The sequence below is a fragment of the Chanodichthys erythropterus genome, chromosome 14 (genome assembly GCF_024489055.1).
Source record: "Chanodichthys erythropterus isolate Z2021 chromosome 14, ASM2448905v1, whole genome shotgun sequence".
NCBI lineage: Eukaryota > Metazoa > Chordata > Actinopteri > Cypriniformes > Xenocyprididae > Chanodichthys > Chanodichthys erythropterus.
This window is the reverse complement of record NC_090234.1, coordinates 28,777,845-28,802,001: the sequence shown is the minus strand read 5'-3', so window position 1 is coordinate 28,802,001 and position 24,157 is coordinate 28,777,845. Positions and strand designations below refer to the sequence as shown.

Here is a 24,157-nt window from a genome sequence, read left to right as displayed (position 1 = left end):
AGAATAAACAGGAAGTTGCAGCCTGAAGACAGGCCTTTAGCAGAGAAAACATGAGATATATGTGAATTTAACAACACAGATATGGCTCTGCTCATGTACACAACATATCACAAACACAGTAACACTTTAGTGTTCAATCATTAAAGGCACAATCTGTATTTTGTCATCGCTAGCCGTCCCTAACCTCTTTAAAACAATAACAATTGCGTCGATTGATGATGCAGTGAAGAGCGTGGAGTCATGGAACTTGTCATGCCGATGGATCTAATAATGTTTATGGGGAAATAATGTTTATGGAAGAGTGAATGCATTCATGTTTTTAACATGACCATGATATGAAGCAGGGCGAAGCCGAGAATCGCGGGAGTGATAGCTAATGAGAGACAGATATCAGTGCCACATGCGAGTCCCGAGGGATATAAACAACATGTTCTCAAACCAATACGACCATATAGGTCGTTTGTCACTTCCCTGAAATACGACTCATAGGAGCGTTTACTAAAGTGGCGCCCCTATCGACAACAGGATACTTTCATTTTAATTCATGAAATACGACCCATAGGAGCATTCGCTTTCATTTTAATGCATTGTTCCCTTTTATCTGCATCAGGTTTCGGGTTTCGCGTAGCTCAGCTGGTAGAGCATTGCAATAACAATATGCAATCGTGTGATCATGCGATCGTGGGTTCGATCCCAGGGAATCCCATTTACACTCATAAAGTATAAATGCATTATAAATCACTAAGGTTAGGTTTAGGAATGGGGTAGGTGTAGTTATTAATAAAATTTAATTTTTGTAAATGGAAATAAGAGAAATGGTGTAAAAAGTCCACACACTGCATTTAAATGAACACGCATTTTGATTGGTAATGACAGTCATACGTCATTTCATGACGACAGACGTAACACGACACTGTCATTATTTTTACGCCCACTAGAGGGCGCATGACTTAAAAACGTAAATATAGGTCGTAATATGGTGCTTAAAAAACGACCTATAGGGTTGTTTTTTTTTTTTTTGGAGGACAGTCTGATATAAATGAGGACATTTCATTCTACTTGCAAAGCTGAAATACTTCTCATACAGGTCAGTTTATTTGACGAATTAAAATTGTGAGGTAACACAGTGCTGTTTCACTTGGTCTAACCTTACACTATCATACTAAACTGCATTTGAGTGTGTTGAAAGTTGTAATGTTATTCTATGTATTAGTTTGTTAGCTGTATAAGACTAACAATAAGCTAGATCAACTTTAGAATTTCATACTGATGATATTCTAATAGAGCTGCAACTAACGATTATTTTTTCTGTCAACTTCTAATATAATATTTCAACTTTTATTAATTTTTTTTTTTCAACTGACTGACTTCTCATGTGATTTATGAGCTTCTACAACTTTTGACCTCCTAACTGAACTCCTTTCCACAAACTGATCATAGAGATAAAAACTGTATAAATAAAAATGGTAACACTTTACAATAAGGTCTCATTTATTAACATTAATGTATTAACCAACATCAACTAACAATGAGCAATTTATTTGCTACAGTATTTATTAATATTTGTTTAGGTTAGTTTATAAAAATATTTATCATTATCATCATTGTTAGTTCATTATAGTTCACATAATTTTAACATTTCATCATGTTGAGCTATATAACATTTATTCGTCTTATGTACATTTGCTTAGCTGTCTAATAACGTGCATGAGTGGCATCTCTGTCAAGTTGAAGTTTGTCGCAAGGCTTTCGTCATCTCCTTTTGTCCTAAAGTTTGCTTGCCATGGTCCATACTGTTTGAATAAAACAACAACAGCAGCGTGCCACTAGACATTATGCTACACAGGAACAATTGAGCAATGCAGTATTTAGATTCTAATAAGTACTATTAACTAACAAGAAACTCTGATTAACAAATTAATAAGTAATAGCGCTCAGTTAGATCCAGTGGTTCACTATTAGCTACTTGGTAACTACTATTTTTTTCATACCTCACAGAGGACTACTAAGATCTACTACAGGTTCATAATTAATGAATTAATGAATTCAGAAGGAATTACTAATTATTTAAAACCATATTATAAAATGAAAAGCATGATAACTCTCAAGTAATGTCTGAATTCATTGTAAGCTTTTGAGTTTTTTAAAGGTTTTGGATAGTAATCACTTGTGTTACTACATCATTCTAAAGAAATGAATTATTTGGAACAGTATGATAAAGTGAAGATCATGGTAACTCACTAGTAATGACTCAAGTATTACCAAATCCAACAGAGGGAATTACTATCCAAAACCGTATAAAACAGCTCAAAAGCTTACTACGACTTCAGTCATTACTAGAGAATTATCATGCTTTTTTTACTTTAAAATACTGTTCCAAATCAGAGTTTCTTGTTAGTTAATAGTTAATAGAATGTTAATATTGCATTAATCATTTGTTCATTAATGATGGAACAGTATTCTAAAGTTTCCACAAATGCATACACATTCCGATATTTTAACCGTTCAGATAATCAACACAATCATCTGAGATATCAGCCTGTAGGTGTCTTTTTCATTTGTATTGGCAATCAGTGAGATTTGTTGTAGCTTATCCTGCTTATTACACAGCTACCCCTAATAAGTATTCATAGACATAAAAAGGAAATTATTTTATAATTAATTGTAACAGTATTACAGTACTAAAATCCTCAAAGGTTATTTTCACTCAGTGAGATGCAAGAGTGGACAGTACTGGAGACAGTAGCAGCAGTTTCAGTTACCCGGAAGAGTGGACTGATACACAGCGCTGTAATATCTGAAGAAATATCAGACTGCTGGATGGTGTGATTGACTAATCAGAATCGAGTAGCCAGTGCTGTGTAGTAATGAAATAGTACATCACTTTTCTTGTCCTCTCCTCTCTTTCTTCACATCTTGGCTTCTGCTGACTTCTCTGTGCTCTTGTCTTGAAGATGTGATTGGTAGGTTTTCTCTCCCATTCCATCCACTTTATTATACCTCGAAAATGAACCTGCAGCTCACGGCTCCATTTTAAATACCACAGTCGTGGATAAATCTGCTCCTGTTCACAGCCCTGTGAAATATTAAACACATAGAGAGAGAGGGAGAGGGGCGCCCACCAGCCAATGGATCAATATTTGCACCTCGGCGTTAAGCAATAAATATTCGATTAGTGAGAATATGATTATGACTTCTTAGCTCTAAGGGATGATTTAATGACTGCTGATATATTAGGCAGCACATTCCATTCTTTCTGTCATGCATAATCTCTCAACTTTTCATCTTTCTTTTATCTTTTTGTTGATAAAAAGCCATGCTTCAGAATACATGGAGTCTAAAGTCAATGCATGTTTGTGCTTGCACTGGGTTTATAAGGGAAGTGTGTGGAATAATACTGGGCTTTAGATTCAGTGCTTGTTCTTGTTTCATCATTCAGATCTGAATCGTGTCATTTTGGTTTTGCTTGCCTTTTTCTGCTGTTTAAAAAAATCTCAGAAAATTGCAAAATGAATTTTATTATGAACACTGCAGCCTGTAGATATAATAAAATAAAGAGGGATGATAAATGTAATTTCATCCAATGTAAGAAATTGTTATGAAAAACAGTAATATATATATATATATATATATATATACTTTGCATATACTGTCCGTAGGTGCCGTAGGTAATCACAGCATGCTGAAATACAGCCATATCGCACAGCTACGAGTGTGATATTGCTTTTATATCAATGGCTGCTTCCCTCACTCCTGTCACACTGATTCAGGTATCTATCAAATAGTCTGAGAGGAAACTTAGAGCTCTTAGAACGAACTTAGTCAATCTCAAGTTTGAACCCTCCCATTAAGGTTAAGATGTATCTACCCATACCACTCTCAAGAATTAGATGAACATGAGAAAATAACTACTCCTGTGTGGAGCAAGAGGAGGTGCATCAGGATTGGGAGGCCTTGCAATGGCAGCAGACAAAACTGATTCCCAGTAGGCTTATGGAAAATGTTTAAAGGTGCCTTTAAAGTATTGTTGAGAAGATGTGCAAATTGTTCAGGCCCCCAGTCAGTCTGGGATGAGTGCGATAACTGAGCTGGAGAAAATATCGCTAGCACGAGGGATTTCTGTTAACTCGCATTATTTTTCTTTCACTGCATATTAATACTTTGAGTGTTCTCAAAGAACTTTGTTGAATTTCTTATGAGCAGACTTTTATCTCTTTCTCTTTGTTGTTTTTCCCTCACAGACAGTAACTTTGTGCTGGGGAATGCACAGGTCCAGTCTCTTTATCCCATCGTGTACTGTTCTGATGGCTTCTGTGAACTCACTGGCTATGCCCGGGCAGAACTGATGCAGAAGAGCTGTGCTTGTCATTTCCTGTATGGGCCGGAGACCAGTGATAGGCTGATGGCACAGATCCAGGGAGCACTGGATGAAAGGCGGGAGTTTAAGACAGAACTGGTCTTCTACAAAAAAGGAGGTAGGAGTCACATAGTTAAATACATGCTTTGGTCCCACTTTATATTAGGTGTCTTTAACTACTATGTACTAACATTAATTATAATTATTAATTTGTTATAATGCACTTATTGTGTACATGTTTTTACATTGTACTTACATTTTAAAAATACCTGCATGTAATAACAGCTGTAATTTAAGTAGTTACAAATATTATTACATGTTGAGCCTTCCCTTACACCTTAACTCACCCTTAAAGCTTAAACATACCACCAAACCTGTCCCTAACCTTACCCATATCCCACATCAATAGCAGCAAAAGTACATTGTACTTATTTTTGATGTAAGTACAAAGTAGTTAAGGACACCTAAGATAAAATGTGACCCATGCCTTGTCTCCAGCACCAAAAGCAAATGACCAGGGGCCATCTTAAGGCTAAAAGTAGCTCCTAACTTGCCGATTTAGGAGAAACTCTTTAAAATAATGGGTGGTTCAGTCCTAATTTTAGGACTCCTAAATTTTTGCTCTAAGAGTATTTCACAAAGCATTTTAGTGCTAAAACTAGCTCTTAAATCTGTGAAACATTAGTAGTCAAGAGGACTCCTAAGTCACTAAAACCAAATCGCAAACAATCCTAAAGGGCGTTGCTGCCAATCCGCCTCAGCAATCTGCCCAAAGACACTAAATCATTGAAATAAGGATAGGGATAGAGCCTTGGGTGCTGAACCTTTTTGCATTAATGCAATTGATATTATGATTTATAGATTTGAATCTACCATAGAACGCCAAAAATAAATCTTTAATGAATAAATAAATAATGTCCGATTAGCTGTGGCAGTTGTTTTTTTCAAGAGTTCACACTTACAAATGATTGAATAGAGTAAAAAATATAATAAGCGTATTTGGCGTGCTGTCCAAGGGGATTGAGGACTCCAAGCATGGAATTTAGCCCAAACCCAAAGTTCTCCCCCATATCCCCAGCCGAGAGTGAGGAATGGGGTGGTGAATGGATGCAGAAAACCGTTGAGGTAACTATAGGTGAGTCAGCTCTTGTCTGTGTATATTTTTAGATTAGATAGACCGTTTTAATGCGCTCCTCCCAAACTTTGATTATAAAACATAATTTTTTGCTTGAATTCTGCATTCTTTTGAGACGCAGACATGTAAGAGGCTGACAATTAGCTGAACATATACTAGTTTAATTAGTGACACTTAGCCTACATTTTAAAACCTTTATTTGAATATGGCAGCATTTTTATTTGAATATGGAAATGATACCTCATTCTACAATATTTCTATGATTACATCGCAGACAGAGACTCCTCCCCTATCAGCCAATCAATGTGGGCATGGTTAGTAAGCATGTTGACATCATCCATTGCAACGAGGTCAACCCCGCTCTTACTCTTAGCTTAAGACTTCTCTCTATTCTTAAGTAAAAGTTTGTCTCAGCAGCTTTGTAAATAGGTTTTAAGAGAAAACTCTTGGCTAAGAACTTTTACTGCTATTTAAGAGAACTCTTTGTGGTAAGATGAAATATTTTGTGAATTTGGCCCCAGAACTTCATCCCAATTTCCATAACATCTATCCTAAGTAGCCTGCAAAATTAGGATTAGTCCATGCCAATTTCCCAAAACATAGTTTATTTGTTTATTTATAATTTTACATTAATAATAATAATAATAATAATTTATATGGACAATCATTAAATTATCAATTTTTATTATTATTATTATTATTATTATTGAGTTGCATTTAGACCTAAATGTGACCTGCATTCAAAAAGGGAGAGGGGTTCATTAAGGAGGTTAAATCAATTAAATCACTACAGGTACAATGTGGATTAGGACACCAAATCAAGCCAAATTCTAAAATCAGTTAATCAGAAATTAATTTTGTATGTGCTGACTTGATTAGAGTGATACAGCAGGCATACTGTAGCTGCAGGCAAAAAAGAAATAAATTAACACAAAGGGGTGAGAAACAGTGATGGAGGGATAAAAATAAAAGAACAGAAGCAAGCTATGTGCTGAATAAGATATTTTAAATTTAATCAACCCAGTATTTTCTTCAGATCTTGAAACAATGGATTATTATATGGCTCTATGGAATAGTTTGTTAGTTACATCTTGTATAATTGACAGTAACGAAAATGATTTTCAACATAGCTATGTTAGATTCTCTTCTAATAAAAACAAAATTTCACCTCAGATCAATATTTTATGTGCATTTAGTTAAGTAGCAGTGTAATAAGTGTGATAATGTGAGTATGTACTGTATATTATCCCTTACATATTGATCAACAATTTTTATGGATAATAAAATGGATGTAAAGACTGAATAAATGCAACCTGATCTTATAATCAACTGATCTGAAAGGAAAACACATTTACAACGGCTCACTTTAGGAGTAATCATGAGCTCATCCTTCACAGTAGATGACTAAAACAAATACAATTTCAGTCCAGACAATCCATTTATTTGAACAAATTGACTTTAAATGCCTTCCTCATTCTGTAACGTGTGTCTGGAGCAGCTGAGCATAGATTATGATAACATTATAATTTAACAGCAGTCTTTTCTCTCCCTCACCAACTTCCCCGAAAATAACACAATATGCCTTTAAACCAGCCTTGGATAAACAATGGCTCAGAGATGTTTCATGTTGAACATGATACACAGAAAGAGCACAGCATGTCATATAGTTAATTCCATCCACGTTTTTACCCACCTGCAGTCAAGAGAACACGATTCCATCCGTGTACCAGGAGACAACTGTGAATTGCCATGAACGTACAGCGTAGATCTCTCTGTCAAACCCTATCAGACACAAAAAGAGGTAGGGACAATCTGGCAGACATTTTTAGCAAAATGTTTTCCAAACACAACAGCGATGACAACCAATTTCTCTCCCTATTCACTTCAATTTAACATTCGTGCAACATGCATCAGGGGAAATTTGCCCCCAATTCAGAGAGTACACTGTGGGAGCAGTGTTCAGTCCAATTCATTCATTTGGCTGGTTTGTAAGAGATACTCAGGAGCTGTTTGTTGCCTTCTTAAAGAAAACATGTGCATTCTATCCAGTTGGTAGGGGTTGATTGTGGATTGTCTGAACAAGCCACTGCAGTTCCATGCAGCACTCCGAATGCTTTCTCTATCACATTTTCTTTGTACATCAGTCCCAACAACCCTTCTGTCACTGAGTCAAATGACTTCTAAAAGCTGTGGTACTCTCAAAACACATCTCACAGACCTCTCATGGTCTGCAGGTTCAGGTTGAACTTGTACATGGTTCAAAGGGAATAGAAGATCATAGTTGCAAGACTGCTGTAAACTCCCTCTGTTGCACAACTGCCATTTTGCATTGAGACACTGTCAGTCCTCAGTGAGATGAAGAGCTCAACAGACTGTCAAACACACATTCAATTATCACTTTGAAACAACTAAATAAAACATAAAATACACCAAATAAAAAGACAATCATACAATGAAGACTCAAAAAGAAGTCATTTTAAAGTGTTGAAATAACTGGATAGAATTAAAATGTCTTAAAGTCGTCATGAAATCAGGGCTGACACTGTTTGCTTTGTTAGCGCATATTACTAGTCTTGTGGTGAACAATTAATCCGTGCAAGTTAATACACAGAAAAATATTGTTTGTCATGCTAATCTTTAATCAAAATCTGAAAAGTTACTTTCAGTCTGGAATGGGGTTCCTTCTCCGATGACGTCAGTTTGACGGCTTGGGTTGTAAATGATTAAACCACTCCTATGTGTCTGCTTTGAGCGAGTGATGGAGAGGAGGAGCACTAAAGTAAAACCCTGCCCTCTATTCAGTATTTCGTTTCACTTGGAAACAAGTCACAACACTAAAGAAAAGTTGTTTGCAACTTCCAGTTCACAGGGACTTTAAGTATAGCATTTAAAGGACTGCTTTGTAAATGTTTTTTTGTTATTTAAATATCCATTATATTAAGCATTGTAACAATGTTTTGGGCAGTGTTGGGGATTGATGCTTTACGAACTTAAAGGAATAGTTCATATTTATTCACCCATATGCTATGCCATCCCAGATGTGAATGACTTTTTTTTTAGAACAACAAAAATTTTTAGAAAATACCTCAGCTCTGTATGTCCATACCATGCAAGAGAATGGTTACCAAAAAGAACCTAAAGGCAGCATAAGAGTGATTCTCATGGTTTAGGCAATGCATTCTGAAGCGATTTAATCAGTATGGAGTCAAAAAAAAAAAAAAAAAAGAAAGAAAGAAAAAAAAGAAGAAGACCAAAACATTTATTCGAGTGCCTCTACTATGTTATGGTTTTGACTTGATTATGTAAATAGGTCTGTTATGTTTTAATTACTATAAATTTAACAGTTCAATTTAATAGTGTCACCCTAGTAGATTGTTCATTCATTCAAAACCCCTTACTGGTTTTGTGTTGGTAAGGGGTTTAAATGCTCTTTATAAGCTCTGAGTAAATTATAAATTAAATTTGATAGTATATATATTATATATATTTATAAAAACTAACTAAGTGTTTACATAAGTATTAGCGATGGGAAGTCAGATTCTTGTTCTTTCAGACAGTTCATTTTAATGAACCATTTAAAAAAAAAACATTCACTAGTTAATTTACATAATCATGCAATGACCTCACATAAACGCAGATCTATTATTAAACACAGATGTTTTACATGTGTAAAGCATATAAAGTGAATAAACTAATCTTGATCAACTCACCTTTTTATGTAAACCATGGATTTTTTTATGAAACCCTAGAAAGAAAGTTCTCAGCATGCATATATGTCAGAAAGACTGTTCCCAGTTCAGTGTACTCTTGGACAAAACATTTTTTAAGAGGGTTCAGTCCAATTGTTCACTAAATTGCAACATGGACATTGCTGAGAAGTATATGAAGTAAGCAAGTAAGTTATAGGTAAGTAAATTATAAGTTAGATATTCTTGTAGTGTTGCTAACTACTAACTTGAATGAACTTAAACAACTTGTAACTCGGCAACACTGTAAAAAATATACCTGTAAAATAACGGAAAAGGTACTCGCAGCTCATTACCTTGATATTGTCCAGTAATTTTACGGACATTTACGTTAACCCTAAAACACAACTCGGTAAAGTGCGAAATTCTAAATGCAGGTAAAACACATATAAAAAATGAATATGAAATATAAAGTGAAGCTATGATTTCAAAGTAGCTTCCCCAACACTGGTTTTGGGTGGTTGGAAATTCCTACACATAAAATTCACAAGAAAACCTTAATAGTTCCCTGTTGTGTTTTATTTGTGTGTATTATAATTTGTGTTTGTTTCGCTATACACCCAAGTCAAAATTGCCATTTAATTGCAAGCTGTGGGCAGCTTAAATTCAAAATCATTCTTTAAAACAGCAATAAATAATACACAGTTGCTTTAAGATACAATGGTAGTTAATTTAGCTTTTATGTGAGGTTTAAGAATGATTGCTGACCCTTTAGGCCAATAATCATCTTAGCAACCTTGCATCCATTGTACAGTCAAACTACTAGCTGTTTAATCATTCATTGTTTAATTTAGCTGTTCACCACATGTGGAACAAATCAATATATTGTATTTACCTATGGCCAGCGGCACATGCTTTATTCATAGGTTGGTATGTTGCCATTTTTAGTGCTTGGTTTTGAACATATTGCGCATTGTAATATATGGTCTAAGGTCTCTGAATGCTGGTTAAATGAAATGCATTCTTTTTTTATTGAAATTTACTTCTCTTGACTCAAGCTGTGCCTAATGACAGGGCTTGGTGATTCACACACACAAACACACAGAACTGTGTATCATTAGGAACTCCAACCTCCAGCCAAGCATGTTCTACCTCTTTCTTTCCGTTTCCCTCTGTCTCGATTTAATGAGGCATGGTATGATGCTGTGGCATAATGTTGAGCAGCTGCAGAACGTTGGAGAACCTGCAGAAGGCATTCATGTCTGCACACAAACACAGACACACAACAGTGAATTCTAAGCTCAGTAGTCAAGACGTGTGCTTAACTGTCAATAGACTAAATTTATTATCTTAGAGAGAAGCATCACATGGATTTTCTGTGATGAACTAATCAATAAATAAATTAATTGCTAACAATTTACTTTATTGATTTCATTGATTAGTTGTTGCAACCCTAGATTGAGGCTCATGGGAAATGAAAGCAGTACAGCCAACTGAGACAATCTCTGACAAAAGCTAGTTCTGATTTAGACTAAAAGCAATACGCAAAAAAGGTTTTACCAAGCCACGTATGGATCTATAGTACATTTTAAAAATGAAGTCTGGTCTAAATGTAAGTCACAGTAAATGCCTGTCAATAAATGTGTGTCAATATTGAATGTTCATGTTTAATGTTAACTCTGACGATATTAACACTGTAGACATTCTGTTGTGACAGGAACTCAGTTCTGGTGTCTTCTGGATATCGTGCCCATTAAGAATGAGAAGGGAGAGGTGGTGCTTTTTCTAGTATCACACAAGGACATAACAGACAACAAGAAAGTCCAAGATGAAGAACAGAGCCCAGACAGAGGTGAGTTTTGCTACTTACATGATAAAACAATAAAAAATACAATATCAAGAATAATACTATCAATCATAATAATAGTAATTATATATCCATCCAATAATAATATCTACTGATACCAATAAATAAATAAAAAAAATATTATATATATATGTATATACAGGGAGTGCAGAATTATTAGGCAAGTTGATTTTCTGATCATATTTTTTTTCCAAGCACATTTTACCAATTCCAATCCACATCAATCTTAATAACTACTATTAATATTGTTTTTAATCATTTATAAGTGATATATAATTGTTCATGAAGGCTGGAAATGAAAAATGCCCTATATCCAGGTGTGCAGAATTATTAGGCAGGTTTTCTTTTACAGATAAAATGAGCCAAAAAAGAGATTTAACTCAGACTGAAAAGTCAAAAATTATTAAATACTCATGAGAAGGACGCAATACTAATGTAATACTAGAAATTGCAAAGTTAAAGCATGACCATTGGACAGTGAAATGCTCATTGGGTCAGCGGGGTCATACAAAAACAGCTGGAGAAGAAAAGACATGTTAACTGCAAAATAATTAAGAATTAAGGTGAAGAATTAAGTGTGAAACCATCAGGAACCCTTTAGTCTCCAGCGCCACCATTTCCCAATACTGAAACCTACCTGGAGTCTTCAGAAGTGTGAGGTGTCAGGATCTCAGAGACTTAGGTTAGGTGAAGAATCCTAAAAAGCGACCTGCTCTTAATAAGAATCACAAGCTGAAGTGTTATAAAGTACATGAAGACTGGGTTTTTATAGGCCTTATAGACAGACAGCTTGAGAGTGACTCCTGAAGGACCAGCACCACATCCTCTTGTACCACTGTTTGAAGAATTTATCTTCCAGAATCTGGCAGTAAGTTTTGGAAGATCATTTAGTCCATCTCTGCAAGATGTACATTTCAGGATAAGAGATGGACTAAAAGTGAACTACCTTACTGCCAGATTCTGCTTTAACTTTGCAATTTCTAGTAGTGCATTAGTATTGCGTCCTTCTCATGAGAATTTAATAATTTTTGACTTTTCAGTCTGAGTTAAATCTCTTTTTTGGCTCATTTTATCTGTAAAAGAAAACCTGCCTAATAATTCTGCACACCTAGATATAGGGCATTTTTCATTTCCAGCCTTCATGAACAATTATATATCACTTATAAATGATTAAAAACAATATTAATAGTAGTTATTAAGATTGATGTGGATTGGAATTGGTAAAATGTGCTTGGAAAAAAAATATGATCAGAAAATCAACTTGCCTAATAATTCTGCACTCCCTGTATATATATATATATATATATATATATATATATATATATATATATATATATATATATATATATATATATATATATATATATATATATATATATATATATGTGCACAGTCAAAACAAAAATTATTCAGACATTTTTGATATTTTTGATATATTTTTACTATTGGGTGCAGGACACTATATTTCATTTATGTAAGTGAGGATAGCAAAATAAAGTAAACTGTGATATATTATACCAAAAAAATTCTTCATACATTGGACTACCAGTAAAATTTATAAAAATTTGGAACCAAAAAATATTCAGACACTTTGACCTGACCATGTTTTGCTTTTTATCTGACATAATTAAGATTATTTATTTTTATTATTTTCATAGTATATAAATCTATATATCTATATATCTATAAACTATATATATATACATATATATATATATATATATATAAAAACACTTATTAATGAAATCGAGTTATTTAATGAAATCTTATTAATGAAACCATTCACTCATCTTAGTAGCAAACTCAGAAAGTGCCGCTACATCATTGAGCTGCCTATTGAAGGACCTAATAGCCTGCCCATTAGAGTTTCATGCCAGAACTTTGTATTTCTTTAGTAAACCATCTATGTACTGGTGGTTTAAAAAAATAATACACTGATTCTTAAAATTGCTTACATATTTTTTTTTCTGCTTGTCGATCCAGTCTCTCAGATACCTTCAGTAATGAGGGTAACCTTCCAAAATGCACTTAGAAAAAACAGTTGTACTGTTGTTGTATTTAGAACATGGTGTGTAAAAATGTCTGTATACAGTAAAGGTACAGAAGCAAAGTGCTCTATAACAAAGGGAGAATGGTTTCAAAAGGACATATTATCCTTTTATACATACAGCAATGATTTTAGCCTTGTATGGGATGCTCTACAAGGCTTATTACAAGATGATTATACTTACTTGTTGATGATTATACTTACTACTTTCTTGTCCTGAAAAGGCAATTAGTTTTGTAGATAGCAGTATACAGAAATGTACAGCAACACAACACACACAGTAACAAACATTTTATAATAAGTCATTTAAAAACACATTCGCAGCAGGTATAAAGGAATTCTTATATCTTTTTGATTTACACAAAGGGAGTTTAAATCTCCCGTCTGAGGAAAGCAGTTGACATTCAGAACACAATGGATGGGTTACGCTGGAAAGGATTTACTGGCCCTTCCTAGTCACCCTTTGTTCATACATTTGTGTAATATTCCTTAAATCGCTCACCACTATCTTGCTGCACATTTTAACTGTATTACCCAGCTTAGTCTTATTTCTTTCATAGAGGATGCCAGAAAAACGTAAGAAAGATTCAATAAAACAGTCATAAAATATTTTCATAAAAGAGACATCCATATTAAAACTACAAAGTTTCCTCACAAAATGAATACCCTGGAGAGCATTCCTTCTAATAATATTAGTTTTTGCCTCAAAATTTAATTTACCATCAAGTACTGTCCTCTAATGTTTATATTGCTTGACCACTTCTGCTTTCCCTTAATGACAGCAGGCAAAACAGGTACAGTGTTGTTCTTGCAGATATCAGTGGACATTTCTTTTGTTTTAGAAGCATTAATATTTAAAAATGAAGCATCAAACTATTGAATAAAATGATCTACCACTGAACTATGACCACCATCTGACTCAGTGAGGAGAGACACAATCACAATGTGTCTTCCCTCAAAAATGCTCAGACAGTCATCAGTATACAAGGAAAACAAAGAGGGGACAAAACACAACCCTGTGGCATGGAGGTGGAAGACAGCAGTGCATAGACAGCACACCATCCATCATGTGAAATGAGTTTTGGCACGTGGTAAGGAAAAATCCAGTTTTCTTCACAACGTTTGATACTCCTATGGGACGTTATTGGTGGCTAAGGATGCCAGTAGGAATTAGTCCAGCACCAGAAATTTTTCAAAGGAAACTGAACCAGGTGATGCAAGGAATCCAGGTGTAAAAACTATTGCAGATGATATACTGATTGTAGGGAAAGGAGACAATGATGAGGAGGCAATAAAAGATCATGACAATATGAGGATGTTGCTGGACAGGTGCAGAACATGCCATGTAAATGGCTTATGCAAAAAAAGGCTGTTTACACTAAACTAAAAACTAAAGGCCTACTCACTAAAACCTACTCACCTCAGAAGGGGTAAAGGTAGGCCCAGGAAAACTGTTAGCCATTTAACAGATGCTCAGACCCACTGATGAAAAGCGGTGGAATGTTTGCATGGTCAATTATCTTGCCGAATTCTGTAGTCAAGCCTCAGCACTCAGAACTTTTATGAAAACTGACCCAGAAAGATGTGGTATGGGAGTGGTCAGATAGGCACAAGCCTTTGAAAATACAAAGGAAGTCTTCTCACAGACCCCAATCAAATGATATTATGATATCATAAGAGCAGCTTGTATTGCAATGTGATGCATCAGAGAATGGTTTGGGGGCAGCACTGATGCAAAAAGGACAAATCATTGCATATGCTAGCAGAGCTTTAACAGAAACTAAGAAAAGTTATGCACAAAATAGAAAAGGAACTGTTGGCAGTAGTGTATGGAATGGAAGGTTTCATCACTTCACACACTGATGAATGGTACAAGTTCATTCAGACCACAAACCACTGGAGAGTATAACACCGTGTAGACACGATGTTTCCATGTTAATCGATGTTCCATGTTAGTTTTTGTCCTAACCAGATGCGATGGCGACACGCGAGTAATCTATTTAAGAAATGGTTTCTATTTCTCTGTGACGTCATGGCTGGAACAGCAACCCAAAGTATGGTAATGATAATATCAGGTACTGTTTATGTGCTTTATTTAATGTTAAAAGCATCTAATGTGAGTTTGAATATCATTCTGTGTTCCCAGCTTTTTAGCTGTAATGAAAACAACACTGGCTAATTTACCTCAGATCTTGAAAATAAATAAATGGGCACAAGAACGTTCAAAGTCAAAGTCTGTCAACTCAATGCGAACAAACAATTTATGTATTCTATGACAAAGATTGGTTCAGTGAACTTCAGTCACTCTGTATGTACTTTAAATGATGTTTAAATTGTGTAATATTTATGAATTTTACTATGTACTTGCCCATTTCATTGTGTCTGCTGTGCTCTTACTGAGACAGCCCGCCCACACTCTCTTCTGATTGGCTGTGGTTTTGATTGATTTTATCACTTCTCATTGTCACGTCACATCTAGTGTGGACAGTCAAATAGCTTGTCTCTGGAATCTTATCGCATCGCACCTGGTTAGGACACACATGCTTATGCATCTTCCGTGGTATCAAGTGAGACTGCAAAATGACAGAAAGAGACGTTGAGGGCCCATGAAGAACCAACTCGTCCCTGGGAAAAAAATGGAACAGACTTGTTCCAGTTAAATGAAAATGGACTATCCCAACTTTTGTGGGATCATAGAATGGTAAGGAATGGTTCCAGTTGTGTTTCCACTGGAGCCTGGTACGGCATGGCATGGCACGATAACAAATTGTTCTCGGCCCAGAATGCTCGGCAAGATTGTCTAACCATGCTGAATCATTTTGGTAGAATCTGTAAAGTGATGTTGCCACACAGGATTGGTTACTTGTCTGTTGCCTGGCTACCAGTTTCTCCATAGCTGGCTAAGTGCTCTATTTGAGTGACGTACTGTAAACACAAATTAATAATACAATTAAAAGAAATATATAATCATCCTTCATAACGCGGCCGTTATTTACATCTCATATCATAAGTAAACCGTTGCGTTACCAAGGCAACGACAGACGCTTTTGTATTACATTCCAAAGAGCGGCCGTTATCAACCCCACAGTGGAAAATGCAGCCATAACTGTACCAGCTGGACTGGATCGGCATGGAATGGAATGATTATGGAATGATTAAGCAATGAGAACCATTCGGCCCGATGGTGGAAAAGTGGCTATAGAGTTTTTAGACAATGGCACCAATTATTCACCCGAGGACTTCAAGAAATTCAGCAAAGCTTGGGACTTTACACATAAAACGTCCTGACCAGGATATCTACAAAGTAATGGAAAAGTGGAGTCAGCTGTAAAAAGTGTAAAAAGGCTCATGGCTAAAGCCAAAAGAGCCAGGGTGGAACCTTACCTAGCAATGTTGGAACACCAACTCGGGTGTAGATAGAAGCCCAGCAATGGCTCTAATGGGTCAAAGCACTAAAACACCAATGTATGAGAGTTTACTTCATCCAGGACTGATATCCAACAAATCAGGCAACTACAAGAATAGACAGTTGAAGCAGGCTCTATACTATGACAGTGCAGGCAAAGATCTCAAAGAGCTACATACAATGAAAAAGTAAGAGTTCAGCTGCTGACAGGACAGACACAATGGTGGCCAAAGGCAAATGCTATAAGTGGAGCAAAGATTATACGAAATTAAAGTGGACATGCACTGAGGAGGAACAGAAAACATCTGAGAATGAGCAAAGAACTCTATAATGACTTCCCGGAATTGGACGAGCCAGGAAATCATGAAGCAAATGTTGAGACATCTGAATCTGCAGACTCTCTAGGAGAGTCTGAGAATGACTGTGATACAGGGCCAGTTGAAACAAAGAAGAAACAGCCTGCACCATTCACAAACTATGGAAAACGTGTATTATTAAATTTTGGGCACAAGTACTTTATTATGCATGTACGGGAGGCACCCGTATTGTTGTGTGTGTGCTTGCACAGGAACCCTGGAAGTAAAGAGTTCATGGAAATAAATATGAGCCTTTTTCTTTCATGTTTGTGCAGAATATTGAAACAGCTTTGACGTTACTGCTTCTATGGGTCGCCACACTGCAGCGCAGATTTTCCCTTAATTCCTCATATTCATATGCACACACACCTCGAACACCTGGTCCTGTCAATGTCAAACTTAGCAAGCTCATCCTATCCTCTGTTTCTCATTCCCTCTCACTCGTTCTTGGCTACTGAAACATGCGTCGTTGATGCTTAGATACAGGCCAGCAGCATCTCATGTGGTGCTAGCTGTTACTGTAATCCTGACACCTCTCCTCCCCAGAGAGCGAGAGAGAGAGAGCAGTAGACTGATAAAGAGAGAGATGAAAACACGCACACCAGACAGATAGGACCGGGAAGAAAACTTGGCACAGAGGTGTGAAGCTCCCTTTAGTGGCCTGAGATTGAGCCAATGCATGGTTACTGTTCATTTGGCTGATGGATGAACATTGTACTGGCACTAAGAGTAATATATCTGGTGCTTAATGTCAAATCATTAAAAGTGAATTATTGGAATACGTTTTTTTTTAAAAGTGAGTTTCATTAATTATGTTGTCTAAGACCAATTTTCTTTTAAAAGCATGATTAGACTTATATAATAAAGAGGAAAAGCCAATAAATAAAATGTAAATTGGAAAGAACTAAAAACAAATTGGAAAATTTGTAAGACAACACAAGAAACAAGTTACAAGAAACTGACAGATGGTTCTCTCCAAATTAGTTATGTAAACTGAAGTCATCAATAAAAATCAACTCTTCACTGAAGGGTAGGCTGTCGGGAACATGTTAGTTTGCATATGATAAGAGAGCAAATATCTTTAATATCTTTCTGAAAGATAATACAGAACAGAACAGATAATACACACCATTCAAAAGTTTGGGGTCAGTAAGATTTTTTACTGAAATTAATAGGCCTAGTTTTATTCAGCAAAGACATAAATTGATCAAAAGTGACAGTAAAGACATTTAAAATCTTACAAAAAAATATGTATTTCAAATAAATAATGTTCTTTTAAACATTATATTCATCACAGAATTCTGTTAAAATTGATCATGGTTACTACATACAAACTTAGCAGCATAACAGTTTTCAACATTGATAACAAGAAGAAATGTTTCTTGAGCACTAAATCAGCATATTAGAATTATTTCTGAAGGATCATGTGACACTGACGATTGGAGTAATGACTGGTGCACAATAGATATTTTTAAATATATTAAAACAGAAAATACAATATTACTGTGTTTAGAGTATTTTTATTTCAATCAAATAAATTCAGCCTTGGTGAGCATAACAGACTTACCAAAACAATTGTAAAAAAAAAAAAAAAAAAAATTACCAACCCCAAACTTTCAGGTATGTGTTTCTGAGAGTAACTAAAATGTAAATCATTATTTAAATGTAAATTATTATTTTTTGTTGTTGTTGTTTTGAGCTTAATATGTTTTTTTTCCCCTTCTTTTTTGTGTGAAAACAACTAAAAAAAAACTCTTTTTGTGTTCCATGTACTAAAGCAAATCATCCAGGTAGGAAATGGCATGAGATAAAAGTAAAATGACAGCATTTTTGTTTTTGGGTGAACTATTGCTTAAAAAGCAAATTAAGCAAGCTACTAAGTCAGTATGTCACAGAATCAGGGCACCTTTCAAAATATCACTGAACACCCCTGGTGCAGTGGATAGAATGAGAGTCTGGTAGCCTTTTAGAGAGGGAAGGAGAACAAGCACAAACTGAGGATACCATTGAATTATAAACTAAATTAGCATCTTTTTAAAGAGCTTCTAAAAGCTTTAATTGTCCATTATAAATGTGTCTATTTCCCATGGTGTTATCTACCTGTGTTCACAATTGTTAAAATGAATAAGTGGGGTTTTTTTCTCTCATTTGCTGTGTTTTTCATCAGATACATTACTCTTTTGTCATATTTACAAACTAATGAATGCTAATGTAATTTGCATTGAGCAGACAGCATGTGCTAATGGGTAAATGTAATCGTGATTTCAGTGGCAAGTTCTGTTTGTTCAGAAAATTATGGGTAAGAAAGTAAGGTAGACTTTTCTAATAACTTCAGTTAAGTAATGGCGTAAAACTGTGCTCATGTTTTACTGATGCACAGTAAAGCTGCATGTGATATTTTTTGTTGTTGTTGTTTTTCTAGAATACCTTGATTTTATTTTGTGTTGAGCAAAATGATTCTGAAAGGAAATCAATTAAAATGATATATGGCTGTTCTCTGCTCAGATGAGGAGACGGGGTTGGAGGTGCACAAGGTCACGCGGCCACCGGGCTTCAATGCCAACCGGCGGCGCAGTAGAGCTGTGCTTTACCAGCTGTCTGGACACCTGCAGAAACAAGACAAGAGCAAACTCAAGATCAACAATGTAAGTCCTTAAAAACATGGTCTTATGCTACAAACAGATAAATGAATTTACCCCTAGCCTGCCCCAATTCAGCAGTACAATATTTACACCATTTGTATTGAACTTGAGAATAGTTCAAGTATTACTGAAGAATAAAATACAAAAATTACCTTATAAAGCTAAATTGTGAACTCTGTTCAGTTATGAGAAAAAGTCATTAGTGTGTCAGTTCCTGTAATTTACTGCGGCTTCTCAAAGGTATTGGATTATTTAGTTCATTTTGACTGAACATTACTATCTGTACATTGCTATTATTTAGAACATGTTTGGCGAGAAGCCGCCCATCCCAGAGTACAAAGTGGCAGCCATTCAGAAGAGCCGTTTTATTCTTCTCCATTACGGCACCTTCAAAGCTGGCTGGGATTGGCTGATCCTGTTAGCGACCTTTTATGTAGCAGTTACTGTGCCCTACAATGTCTGTTTCACTGTCGTCGGTGGACGGGATGAGGCATCGACCCCTAGAAGTCCACCGAGTGTGAGCGACATCCTTGTGGAAATCCTTTTTATGTTAGGTAAGGCTCAACCTTCAGTGCTGTAGTCTTTTTGTAGTGTCATTAGTTTAGTAAAAAAAAAAAAAAAAGTTGTTCTGTCTCAGTAATGTTACCTGGGCGATATTAAATCAAAAGTCTTTTGATCCCATAGCCTGCTAATAAAGTGCCCAGATTTGTAACACACAATTCTGTTATTGTTCAGGTTTGTGTGTTGTGCAGACAGTCTTTTATATCATTTAGGTAATATACAGCCAGACATATTTTAATTATTCTGAGCTAGTAAAAAGTTCTAGATGTTATTATGCAAACGTCATTAAAACTCATCTCGCATTTCAAAAGCCTTAAAAACATGAGAGCAAAACTGAAAAGATTTTTAAAGCTGCAGTCCCTAACTTTTGGTGCTCTAGCGGTTAATAAACAAAACTGCATGCGTCTTGTGGAAGAACGTTGTAGCCACTTTTCTCTGTTTACGTCTATGATGAGTCAAGCAGGTACTGGGCTACATGCAGCGGTGGCAACCCAACTGGTCTAAAATAGTCTGAATATAAACACTTATTATAGGTGTACCATAGTGATTCAGGATAAGATAAAAACATGGTTTGGAAAATTGATTCATTATGTACTCCCTCGTTATATACATTTTGTACATTTTGAACACAAAAAAAGTTACGGACTGTAGCTTTAAGGACAGTTCAGCAAATACAAATGCTAAAGATATGTTTTATAGTTTAGAAATAACTCTTTAGAAGGCCTGTTGTCAAATTAATTTATTAGTAAAGATTCCCATCTGTAAGGATATACTCATATACAAATCTATTAGACAAAACATAATATCTCCAACCATTATCTTTATATTAGAAATCCACAGTGTGTGGATAAGCTTTTTAGCACTGCTTCTGAGCAGTTAGTGTTTAATAACAGAATCTGTTTCTGCCCATTAAACATGGTTTCATAATGTAGAAAAAACTATTTGTATCTTCAAATTTCCAAAAAAGTGCCATTTAAAGCCATTTACTAAACTGAGCTTCAATTAAGCGCTACTGTATTTGCTGCAATTGAATTTTCCATTACATAGCATTATAATCACCACCCAGACCAAACTTATATAAGCTGTCATTGAACAAGGTAATGATTAAAATACAGTTGTATGTGCTTTAATTATAAATTAATATGTCTTCTATTTTCTAATTTTTTTTTCTTTTCTTTGTTTCCCTGTGACAGATATTTTGCTAAACTTTCGCACCACATTTGTGAGCACATCAGGCCAGGTGGTGTATGATGCGCGATCTATCTGTGTGCATTATGTCACCACCTGGCTCTTTGTGGACCTGATTGCTGCGCTACCTTTTGACCTGTTGTATGCCTTCAATGTCAGTGTGGTAAGTGTTAATTTTTCTAATTTTCTAATAAGTAATTTTGTGCCTGTTTATTCACTGTCTTAAGTATCTATATATTTGTTTTTAAATAGTTTTTAATGGGTCTCACACAGAGCTTTGTGGGACACCACATTTTTTTAATGATACTGGGCTTGTCATCTTAAATAATTAGTAATACTTCCTTTTGAGCTATGCATTTAATCTATGTGTGTTTAGTACTTTGGAGTTCATCTGCTGAAGACGGTTCGATTGTTACGGCTTCTACGCTTGCTGCAAAAGCTGGAGCGCTACTCCCAGTACAGCGCAGTTGTACTCACATTACTCATGTCCATGTTCGCCTTGCTGGCACATTGGATGGCCTGTGTCTGGTACGTCATTGGCCGCAGTGAGATCGAGAGCAACAGCCCTGGTTCCTGGGACATTGGTGAGTATCATATCTACAAACTGTCAGCATAGCTGTATCAGTCTTTCAAATTCATTCAAACATATAAACCAGATAATATAAATGAAATTAAAAAGTCAACAAGAACAACAACAACAACAAAAGGAAAAACTATATGGCAGTTAGCATATTAGCATAAGTACTGCTTTCTAACAGATCACATGCTGGCCTTGTTTTGTTAGCCTAAATTGGACAGAAATCATCTTATCAATCTGTGAAAGAAATGTGAAAGAGCTCTTTTCACAGTGTCTCATACACAAGGATCATTATTGAAGATACAGTATCTGTCCACTAATATGCTCATTACAGTGAAAATCTACAACAAAATCTTTATGTGCCTTACAAAAAGACTTCCTAAAACAAATATCTTGCATTTGTGCTTTTTAATATAGGTGCAAATGACTTTTCAAATCATGTAGACACACTGAAAAAACAAGGCAGACGTAATGCATATTGTAAGGAGGACAGAACATTCCCTGCCCTACAGAATATTCTCAGACATTCTCTTCACATCATGTGTCAAGTCTGAACAAACTTACCTTTTTCACATTTGTTCATGAACAGGTGAATAACTATATCAATATGACTTTAAAATGAACCTCTCTATCAGTCTCCCATGTGCTGCCCTCCACATGAAAGAGAAAAAAGACCAAAGGTAAAATAAATGGCTGTAGTGCGAAGAAGAGTGCATGATGACATTGATATGATCTTGACAGCATGAATCTCGAAGGACCGAAGTTATTCCTCTTTTTCTTGGCTGTGATTTTTCTCAGTCACTGAATCGAATTCATTGTATTGATTGAATCGATAGAAAACAATTTTTAAACTGAATTGACAGAAACCAATGAATTGATTCAAAGATTCACACCCATATATAATTATAAATTGATATTAATTAATTGATTTAATGAATGAATGAATAAACGATAGATAGATAGATAGATAGATAGATAGATAGATAGATAGATAGATAGATAGATAGATAGATAGATAGATAGATAGATAGATAGATAGATAGATAGATAGATAGATAGATAGATAGATAGATAGATAGATAGATAGATAGATAGATAGATAGATAGATTTATTGATTTATTGATTTATTGATTGAAAACATGGGTGTGTCCAACCTATTTATTCTATTTGAGAATTTATTCCTTGAAAAATGCCTGCAATATGCCCACAGTCTAACACCATCTGTCATGTGTAATGAAAATATTTCTGATTGGCCTCTGCATCAGTAGTAAGCTTGGGTACATCTGACCACTATACCACACTGGCTACTGGCCTGCAGTTTAAATTACATCCACATGTTCTCTTGAAAAGCAAGGATACTACTCCAATTTCCAGTCTCTGCTGGTGTGCCCACCATTCCCTCCTGCCCATTTTTACATTGCCCAGCCATTAAATATTAAGCACATGAGGCTGTCTTGACACGGTTAGCTTTGCTAGTGGAAATGGAAGTTTGTAGCATTCTGCACATCAGATGGAATATTTAGCACCGAAAGACAAGACACATCCAATGTGTAATGAGACTCAAATGTTTAACAGTTCAGCATTCAAATGCTGAATGTAGAATATTGGAAATGTACTAGATTTACAAAAAATCTGTTTTATATCTGGTACCAGTTTCACATTAGCTCTTTACAGCTATTATTATTTGCCTTTGTGCAAACTTGAGACAGTATTATTGATAATGAAATATTGAAGTAGTTTTGAGTAGTGCTGTCTATCTGTGTTGGAAATGTGGAAATGAAAGAATGTAAGTGGATTGGAGTTCTGCTGTATCAATGATGAAAGGTTTCTCTGAGGGTTCCTCCAGGAGCTGATTGAACTCTTGTTGCTCTGTGCCTCCCTCTCTGTCTTTTTTCTCCATATCACTCACTTCACTGGCCTCACCTCAACAGAACACTGTTCTTTTTAATGGCGAGCTGCCCAGCAGACAAGGTGGCTCCAAAAATCCCAGTGTCTAATCAGTCAAACTTCTTGATTCTTTCTCAAGTGGTTTGGAAGAGAAAACAGATTGCCCACTATTAGAAATATATTATCTTTTCAGTCTTGTTATTACAGTCATTTAATTGCACATCAATCTCCCTCACCTTTCTCAACCAAAAATGATTCTCCATTTCTGCTTGAGTATCCTGTATAACCCCCTTTAACCCTTTCCAGGACTATCTTTAAAAAAAATAATGAAAAAAATATCTCTTTCTACTTGATTTTTCTCTCTATCCAAGAAGCTATGTTTATTTTGTCACCTATATCATTACCGATGGGCTAATCATTGGCTCCTTTCTCATGCTATTAATAAAT

General features: G+C 35.5%; 1 protein-coding gene across 1 annotated transcript in view; it reads left to right on the top strand.

Annotated features, from left to right (window-relative positions):
* Positions 1-4,330: 4,330 nt before the first annotated feature.
* The window catches only part of kcnh3 (potassium voltage-gated channel, subfamily H (eag-related), member 3), a 54,014-nt gene continuing 34,187 nt past the window's right edge, over positions 4,331-24,157 (top strand). The window contains exons 1-6 of the mRNA XM_067408633.1: positions 4,331-4,475; positions 10,896-11,030; positions 19,360-19,499; positions 19,798-20,050; positions 21,251-21,408; positions 21,622-21,829. Coding sequence (XP_067264734.1) covers positions 4,346-4,475; positions 10,896-11,030; positions 19,360-19,499; positions 19,798-20,050; positions 21,251-21,408; positions 21,622-21,829 — 1,024 coding nt within the window. The 5' untranslated portion in view covers positions 4,331-4,345. The remainder of the gene's footprint in view (positions 4,476-10,895; positions 11,031-19,359; positions 19,500-19,797; positions 20,051-21,250; positions 21,409-21,621; positions 21,830-24,157) is intronic.